Source organism: Cottoperca gobio, chromosome 14 (genome assembly GCF_900634415.1).
Source record: "Cottoperca gobio chromosome 14, fCotGob3.1, whole genome shotgun sequence".
Taxonomy (NCBI): Eukaryota; Metazoa; Chordata; class Actinopteri; order Perciformes; family Bovichtidae; genus Cottoperca; species Cottoperca gobio.
In genome coordinates, this window is record NC_041368.1 from 14,467,981 (window position 1) to 14,478,153 (window position 10,173).

At 38.7% G+C, this 10,173-nt stretch overlaps 1 protein-coding gene across 1 annotated transcript; it reads right to left on the reverse strand.

The window, feature by feature from the left end:
* Window positions 1–296: 296 nt before the first annotated feature.
* On the reverse strand, window positions 297–9,201 carry ufm1 (ubiquitin-fold modifier 1). The gene is made up of 6 exons (XM_029448995.1): window positions 9,104–9,201; window positions 8,946–9,002; window positions 6,308–6,365; window positions 4,850–4,889; window positions 3,294–3,326; window positions 297–1,377 (listed from the first exon to the last, which is right to left on the reverse strand). Coding segments are annotated over exons 1-6 (264 nt in total). The 5' UTR covers window positions 9,106–9,201; the 3' UTR covers window positions 297–1,303.
* Between the last annotated feature and the right edge of the window lie 972 nt (window positions 9,202–10,173).

Genomic DNA, 10,173 nt, shown 5'->3' on the forward strand with positions numbered 1-10,173 from the left:
TGCATTACAGCATGCACGCTCCATTATTCTCTCTTGCATATTTCTCTTCCAAAGTATGCATTTCTGTTTTCCCGGAGTAAAGAGAACCACATTAGAAAACAAATGACTCAGATAAAACTGATTAAAGTAAAGGTGTCTCATGAAGGATAAACTGCTTTGCGTCCTTAATTAGTCCGAGAGACTCTTGACTCTTTTAGTTTTGGTTGAGATCTGGAGACGTAATAGGAAGGTATATTTTCTATTCACTGATATTTAAAATTACCAGCAGATCCCGACAAAAGGAAAGACACAAAGACTGCAATCAAGCACGGGATTTATTTCCACCAAGTGTTGAATGATTTACTTCAGGACCTCGACATTATAATCGAAGCTTTTTGGATGCCTGCCTCGTTTTTCTCACCACCTGCTCTTAATTAAGCTCGCAGTGCATATTAAATACTTCATATTACTCAATGTAATCTTTTTCTATCTAAAGTGAAAATATGGGGCATAATACATGGCTTGTAATACAAAGTGAGGGTGAGAACAAACTGATGTTAAAATACAACCTGACAGAGGGCAGCAAAGATCCACGTGCCTGCACTGTTGGACAGATGAACAATTCACGTGTTCTTACATTAGCTAAAATGTAAATATCTTCTTCTATTTATTGAAGGAGCGGTTACAGATCCAAGATGCAAGTTTATTTATCACGTGTTTGAAGGAATACTTTGACAAAAGAAAACAAAAGAATATCTAATGTGAACACCTGCATATCAACAGCCACTTACTCTAATGAGAATGGTCCTTAAAAGCATGTGTTACATATATTTATAAAGAAAAGGTTCACCTCTTACATTACCATATTCACAATGCTGATGAAGACAAAAGTAAACATTGCAAAAAAAAAGGTCATTAGATGTTGTTAGTCACACGGATTTATTGTCATTTACAAAGATACAAAAGCTAGAAGTGTTGACTCTTGTTTAATCTTAGCTAAGATATTTCCCATGATGCAGCTGCTGTGTTTGTGTTTACTAATTACTCAGTACCTCTACAAACTCTTGTCACTGTCAATCTTTTAACGCAACTACACTTACAGAAAGAAAAAAAAAACTGAGAATGAAGAAGCAGGGAGCATGCAAGTGTGTGTGTGTACATGCCGTCATCAAGTTTAAATATATATACTGTATATTCTCATGTGAGTCACTGTCAGTTGTGGGCCAGAAAATAAGTATGACACACGCCGAGGTGTTTCCTGCGTCTCAAGTGTTATATGATTCTGCCGGGTGAGTCATTATGCCGTCAACGAGGAAAAGCAGCATCAGTCTCCTTGTCCTCCCACTCTGTCTCTGGGAATGATGCGAAGCTCTGAGCCGTGTTTAAGAAACACGTTCCCTGAAACACAGGACAGAGCACCACATCAAAGATCACAGTTTATAAATGGGTGTTCTCTAACAATCACTGAAGCCGACACATGGCAAACAACGTTTCAAATCACAAGCTGGGAGAGAACCTTTCACTTTTCTACTCTCGGTGGTTTGTCCAAAGTAGTGATGAAAAATACTGGAACTTTTTGACTATAACTGTATCTGATTATCTTAAACCTTAATATGAAGGTAACATATCACACACACACACACACACACACACACACACACACACACACACACACACACACACACACACACACACACACCTCATTTGAATAATGTAGAACACTGCATTATTGAAGCACAGATAGCACTTTCATTCATTCATTCATTCGTTCATTCAAGCAGCAATCATGCTGAGATCATACACACATGTTTGACTATTCCCCCATTATGCTACAGGAAATGTTTGATATAAAAGACGTGTGAAGAAAAAGAGATTGTAAAAATTTAATCGGATCAATTTCCCACCGTGTCCTGAGTCCTGTGAACAAGAGGCGGAGTGGCTGCAGTGGCTGAAACAAGGCAATCTGACGGAGGTGTCTGAACTGAGGCTATTCTTGGCAGCACACAGCATGAAAGCTGTTGTGAATGCCCACCACTCTTTCCTCTCCTGACAGAAAAGACCCAACGTTGCCTTCGGTCAAAGCAAGGCATTACCTTATCCTACTCTATGCAGAAAACCCAGTCATCCATTACCCAACTACACAATGTAGCATGAACCTCAGGGAAACAGCAGGGAGGCTGACACAGAGAAAAAGTGAGTCACCGGGGTTTGACAATAATGTGCGACTCTAAAGTCAAGTGAATTCTGACTAAACAGCGTGGTAAATGTTGCTCGCCACTTTTTAAATTTAATTTAACATTAAATACTGCCTCTCGAGGCACCGCATGTATATTCATGAATCAATAAACATCATTTCCATGCAAACAAGCATGAGGCCAGCTCCAACACAGAGATGTCACAATGTTAGGATTACAATCAGTGTGCAATGCGGCTAGACACTTTAGCAACCTTGCACTATTACATAACCTTCGGGTTAGGCACTCGACAAAATGAAAGTGTTTAAAACTCAGGACAGGATCATACACCTGGACTCCCCTGTCCTTCTAAAAAGGCGTAGAGAGAGAAGAGATGAGAGACTGGGCAACAGTTTTGGGGCTGAGGCCAACTCAGGATGTCACGGTTACACAAGGTAAACACCGTAGCAGACAAACCCTTTAGGTGGTTTTCACTACTGCCTATGTCAGAGTCACTGCATATTTCTGATCTGCGATATCTTGCTATGCTGGTAAGCTTAGTGGCAACCGTTTTTAGCTTTTTCTTTAGAATATTTACTTTGTATTTATCATACATTTCTCTGGCTGGTAACTTGTCTCTGTTTTATACATCCATTAATACCAATGTAGCGTCACTCTTCCAAAACCCGATTTAAATAACCTTGGATTATATTTGCTGGAACCGTTTGATCCCAGATTGATTTGTAACGTTACCTCAAGTAAGGCTTTTCATATTCAGCCTTTCATTTCTTTCCTTCTTTGTGGAACCACCCACATGCTGTAAGTCACCGCCTCTGGGGGCTTTATCAAATTAATCTTAGACTATTAACACAATGCCACCAGCGTTACCAAAGTGCATGATGAAATATGTTTTAGTCAAGATCTGCTTTGATGAAAGCACATTAATAAGCGTGAAAGTGCTTAAAAGAAAGCCCCGAGGTCGATAATGCTGCCAAGTGAACTTAATGTATTTGAATGGAAGGAAGAACAACATTTTACACCACTGACGGTACCTTTTGAGGAAATACAAACTAAAATGTTTTTGGTTTTTTTTAATCTGTGAAAAGAAAGATTATCTAAGGCTCGAAAAGAACGACTCACCTGCTGTCTGTGCAGGGTTGATTCCTATTCCATCTGCAATGCAACCATGAAAGAACAAATATAGACATGAGGCAAAGGACATGAACACAGAAAGATCATTTACAATATCACCAGTATATCTATAATCATGTTTGTACTAGGCAATACAAATAAATAAATGAGTGTGCCAAAGAAGCAGGCAATTCCATCTGGAATAATAACAGACCAGCCATTAATTCTGCACTGATACAAAAACAAAGCTTGCATTTGACATGGCAGAATATCTCAACCATTTTAAAACACACACATCTCATCTCAGTCTTATTTGGCAATGTGTCCAAATATTCCCACAGCCCCCTAAATGTCTTCTTCCTACGAGAAAACACATCAGGCATACATGTTCTAAATGTATCTTTGTCGGTTGCCTTTGACTGTCAGTACATAACAGAGATAAACAAAAACATAATAAGTTTGTATGAGGCGGCGCACGGTTTAATTGTTGGGAAACCATGAATGAGCCGACAGTTTTTGTTTCCGACAGCCTCGAACACCTCGTACTGTAATTTCTTCTGGTGATTACTATAACTGTGGCGCTCTGTGGGAGGATGAATCCAGCTGTTTATATTTCACTGGCTCGGGTTATGATACACATGCATCTGTTAGGATGTTGATAGAAACTCTTTCCATTAGTTTGACGGCCAGAGTTCAATTTTAAAACAATCGAGTCAAATAATCACTTTTCAACTAAATCATTAACTAGTAGCAGTGTATGAAGTAAGAAGAACTTTTTGAATTGCAATATCTTACATCTTTAATAATGATAAGTTCTGCTTTATATAGGCTCTACTTAGCTAGCTTACGTGTTGCCAATATTCAAACAAGATGTGTAAATTAGAGGTCAACGTGTGTCAGTGGGCTTCTGCGGTCTGATATCTTGCAATGCCAGCTGGTACATATCAATAAAAGGTCATGAATTACTGAATGCATCTTTAACAGAATTAGCAGCAGACACAGAGTACTGCTTGTACTCTGTGGATTGATGGTCAACATTGCTGCAGCCTCTGGGAGTTTGAAGTGAAACAAACACAGCAATGTTCTCCTTTGAAACCTCAGGACTCAAATGACATCAATACATTTGCCATAAATTCTACATGGTGCTCATTAATGTCACGGATGCTCCTATCCTTTCTTTGCGTTACAAAAAAAGGAACCTTTGGTTTGATCATTTGGTTTTTCTCCTCGCTCTTGGAAATGTAAAGAAAGTAAATACTTTTGACTTTCAGTTATAATACAGTACAACCATGCCACAAAGGAAGAATATTTCCCCTGATCATTATAATATATCATTATCTTATTTGACAGCATTTCATTCACCAGCATCACACGGCAGTGCAATGATTTATTTTCTCCCTAAAATCCTCACAACTCAAGACTTTCCAACGATCTCTGTCAACACACAAGATGTCTAAATAATGACTTTAATACCCGTCAAGCTGCTAAACATGTCACTTTCCCACTTGGAGTAGTTTGCTCAAGAGAGAAAATAATTATTATCTGAAAGCTTCTCCTAAACTCACCATTTGTTATTATTGCACTGGTTGCTGATGGCACTTTGAACTGTAAGAGAAAAGGAAGCAGAGAGAAATATCCATTAGTGAGTTTCACTAGGTTGACATTTTAGCAGCACTGACTTTGGTTAAATAACCAGGGACATGTTGCAACCCAATTCCACTTGGCCTGAAGACACAGTGTGAATAAATCATCAAAAAGAAAATCCACTGAGTCAGCGCACTGAGATTCACTGACTTTGTTGGGGGACAGCTTCAAAATTGGAGCTGCAGTTACGATGTCTTCAGAAACAAAACTGGTGATACAAACAGAAACAAAGTGCCGTGTAGCGCGTTTTGTTTTCAGGCTTTTGTGTGCCATCTAACTTTTACAGTTGACAGACACATGTGTGTGTGTGTGCACATATTCAGACACACAGACACACAGACACACACACACACACACAGACACACACACACACACACACACACACACACACACACACACAGACACACACACACACACACAGGAGAGAGCCTGAGGGCATATATATCCACGCTTGAATTTCTGGAAGAGAATCACTCAGCATGGTCACAATACATGTCCTACTTCAGTGTTGGACCGAGGAGGATGTGGGCTGGTGAGATTTGCAGTGAAAGGATAGAGGGGGCAGGCTGTCACCGAGAAAGATAGGGTTAGCTGCTGCTCACCAAACTGCTGCCAGGTAGCACAAGCAGTTCGCATGAAATACAGTTTGGATTGGGAACGAATCGGTGTTGAGCTTTGTTTCATGTAGGATCAATTTGGTGGATAAAATATAGTTTGAATCACCCACTGTTGGGTAATTATTAAATAAAATATGTTTTCAATTCTGTCTTTGAGGAACAGTTTTAATCATGGCTAAGTGTATCTTGTGCTCTCCAACACATCTGTTATATTGCTCACTGACAGTAAGGCTTAAAAACACACTCCTGCTAATAACAGCAGGTAAATATTGCCGCTGGCTAATTAAATATGTCTTTATTTTATAAACCACTTTGTAAGCTTTCGACAAAATAACAGTGTTCCCAATAGGAGAACATGAACACCCTATGATATATACACATCGTAAACGCAACACCTCAGCAGCAGCTCCAGTCCTCGGCATGCCTGCAGCCACAGTTCTAGCTTCGGTCCTTGTTAAGTGTGTAAGGAGTGTGTTGCCTTTTCCTTCACACCTTTTAAGTTGATGTTGAGTCTTGGTGTGAATGTTAATGTGTTTTGTTTTTATAAATCAACAGTGAATGATAAATAAATAAGTGGTCTCTGCGGGACAAACTGCAAAATTATGGCACCGTTTATAAATTGTATCAAGTATATTTACACATACACCATGTCTCCATATGCATCTACAGGATGTTATGGCTAAATGCAACTCGTGAAGTCCAACATGAACACTCCTTGTTGTTCAATACATATTTACAGTATAGCCGAAACCGTAAGCTTACCTCTTCAGCAGCAAACTTCAAAACGGCTGTGAACGGTGTGCTGTCTGGGACATTTAATCTGTAACAGGATAAAAAAAAAAAAAACATGTTTAACTTTTTAATATTTATGAATTCAACATGATTAAATAGAATCTCTCAAACTAATGGCCTGAGCTCCAACAAGTGCCCGAGCTTCTTTAATGTTGCAGAGCAAGTCAATTACACCTTAACAGCTCCAGAAGTGCAACTCTGACCATTCGTTTTGACTTCCACGGAGAGCAGGAGAACATAAGGAACATTTTCTAACGGTACTAAATTGAGTGTAACATTAGTTCTGTCAGAATAATTTATGTCAGAGGATATAAGACCATTTATGGTATAAATAGTTACGCACTTTCAGTTGGATGCTTCGGCAAATTAATCCTGCAGTGCAGCTCCAAGGGGTATACAAACAGAAATCCACGGACACATGTATCCAAGATGTGTGTTGTTGTTTTGTTTTTCTTAAATCACAAGGTTGAAGATGCAATAGCAAAGTAAGGTGATAAAGAAGGAGCTGGGGCGGCGGAGGGCAACATTAATTGACATAGTCAGTACAGCAGCGGAGAGAGGAGCAAAGCATGAGCTGCAGCTTGAGCGTAATGAACGAGAGTGAAAGCATTAAAGACCACCATGTTGCCTTAACTGAGAGGGAGTGGTAACTTGAATGTGACTGTTAACAATAAATAAAAACATCTGAAATGGACTGATGGTGTGCTCAAGTTCAGTCCTCTGCCAGAAGTAACACGATTCCTCATGTACTATTATCATCATCCCTCTATTGATGTTAAGACTTTAAAGGCTGCAGCGAGACCTTGTCTGACCTCATTAGATAATCAACTCCCTGTCAACACTTTAGGGCGAGAATAATCTGCATGCTCTCAGTATTTGGCAGCTACTTATTTTCAAAGTAGTACAAAAGCCAAAATTCAGCATGATGCTCTGTTGGGAAATATTTACGAAAAGATATTTCATCGCTCTGTCAATATCTGTTTGACCTATGGCAGATATGTATTATATAAAAGGCACATTAAAACTGTACAACCACCATGTACAATGTGCTTTGGCAATACTGTGTTTCAATATGGCCATGCCAATAAAGCCTCTGAATTTGAATTTGAAATTTAAGGGATTCAAAAATACATAATATCAACCACAATGCAGAATAACTAGGTTTTTAACGTGAGCCTATTGCTGTCATTTAGCACCCTGCTGTTTGACATCGACAGACTTTTGGTGCTTTTGAACAACAACAAAACACATAAAATCATACCCCTCTAAAGTAGAATAGTGGCTATAGTGACAGAGCTGTACACACTATTAAATACAAATCATTTTTGAATCACACACACACACACACACAGTGTAAACCACCTATAACAACTTATCTATAAAAATCTACAATTGGAGTTAGTTTATTCCCACAATCATCCGCCACCAAAATACACAATGGAAAGTAGTAACGGACAGTTAACTGCACAACACGTTAGCACTTAATAGCAGCTCCTAGGATCCTATACACACTGCCCTAACCAGCAGTACATTCTAGTGAATCAAATATTATATTATATGCACTTCAAAATAAAATTACTTCATCTGGAGTGGCAGAAATAGAATTAAAAGCAATCAATGCTTTTCATTTATTTTTACCTATGAACAAGACTTTGTGACGCCACAAATAGTTTGGAAGCATTACACATGTGTAATGTGAAAACCTAAAGCCTGAATTACACACACACACACACACACACACACACACACACACACACACACACACACACACACACACACAAATAATTAACTTTACAGTGAATAAATGATAAATAAATTTGAAATGTGTCCTGCAGTTAAATGTTTTTGCTTTTTTTTATGCGGAAAAAACGTATCCAACACAAATAACCTTTCCAAACATTTTTATAGGTCGTAAAACATGCCTAGAGTGCTTGAGTCTGACAACACACACACAGTCATGAATTACGCTGTGCACAGGGTGGCATTATAGGTCCTATTATGGATGTTTAAAGAGAACGGGTCCTTTGCACAGAGGGTGACCCTCCACTAATGTTATAGCCGTCTATGTTTATAGTTTACAGCATAAATGCACTGCTCCGAGAAGTCTGTCTGAGTGTAACATAACTTGCACACAAAGTCCACTGAACAATAAGCCATGCATGTGGTTATTTCTGTTGCTGCTCCTCTTGTCTGTCATCTGTTCTTTCACAAAACTCAAATGTGTCACAGAGAAATAAGCTCAACAACAAAGTTACATTATTTGTATTAATAAAGCCCTGTAAATCCGGATGGGATGGAGCCAGGTCCATTTCATTCATTCATGCTGTAATGCTAGCCATACAATTACTGTATATACAATGTCTAAAACGGAAGTGTACCTTGTTATTCAGTATCAGCATGTGAATCACAGCTTTACACTAACATATGTTGACCCAGTGACCACGTTCACTGTAGCTCAAGTTAAAACACCACCACGTTTCCACAACAGCATCAAATACCAGAATCTGCAGTAGCGATAAGCTACAATGTTAAATTAATAGTTTTTCAAAGTGAAACGTAGCTGAATGTAACGATAAAGATGTGACTGCTGAGCTGTCAGTGTACTCACACTTTGTATGGCAGCCGGGGGTCCGACGTCAGGGTGATTTTAAACGTTACTTTAGACCTAATGAAGAGGACCAAAAGGGTGTTATTAGCACCGTGATGTTGGCTGATGAAAAGAAATGTATTCAGGGAATCATTACACAAAAAAGGGAAGAAACTTACATCTTTTGGGAGAGGCGACTCGGTTAGCGATCTGTTTATACACACCCGGAAGTCCGAAGGACCCATACATACACGTCATCCATCTAATGCTATTTTTGACACATATCTGTTTATGTTTCGTCTTTTCTGGAGTATCTCAGTATTTTATCAACATTTTCAATTGTTGTGCTTTAAATCCGCGCGATATAATAAAAAATGAAGGTATCGTTTGTACTATTAACTGTCAGGCATTCATACCAAACGACTAACATTTACCGTAAATGACAACAGAAAGCGCACATATCCATGAGGCGCACTGACATTTTCTTGGGCGCGTGTTGTAATGGAGAAGGAGATGGATCCTATATCTCAGGTAAACTTAGAGTAAGCTTTTTTATCTTTTCCTAAAGGAAGAGATGCACGGTGTGCCCTTCCACAAACTACATGTACAGAGATTTGACACTATCTTGAGAGGCAGGCAATGTGAATGTGTCATGTTTTTATTGTGGACAAAAATATGCAGCTGCTGCATGGTAATGTAACATAATATGTATTATGACTCAAATAGTTTGTCACAATTGTTTATTAATTTCCCGTGGTATAGAATTGTTTAACAGCTTTTAAAATGAAATAAGTTATGAACCCTTTTTCACGGTGTAGCTACATATTTGGATATTTGTTTTCTTGCAGGTTTGGTTTTCTGAGAATATACAGTTTTTGTGTATGCACTGTGGTATGGCAGCCATATGTTAGTACTGGATGTTGTACTCTGTGGAAAGCACACAAATGACTTTTAAAGTGCTTTCAACTGCATAACAATAATGAAACTTTGACCAAAATGTACATAAACATCTATCATGTTTAGGTAATTGTTGGTAAGGTACAGTATACAGGATTTGCAGAACATTAGTTTAAACACTTCTAGGATTGGTTCATACAGAACGAATGCAGCAGAATGCAACAATATATAATGACAGCTGAAAAACTGAACCTGGTTAATGCTGATCTAAACGAAGGGAGTTTGCCAAATTATTTAATGATGAATGGATTGTTCGGGCCACAATGGCAGCATTTCAGCATTTTGCCGATAT

What these genes read in the sequence shown, in the direction of transcription:
- ufm1 (XM_029448995.1), bottom strand. An exon ending in TGAAGTTTGCTGCTGAAGAG is followed by an intron (nt 4,890 to 6,307) that starts GTAAGCTTACGG and finishes TTTCTCTTACAG; the next exon opens with TTCAAAGTGCCATCAGCAAC. An exon ending in CAACCCTGCACAGACAGCAG is followed by an intron (nt 1,378 to 3,293) that starts GTGAGTCGTTCT and finishes CCTGTGTTTCAG; the next exon opens with GGAACGTGTTTCTTAAACAC.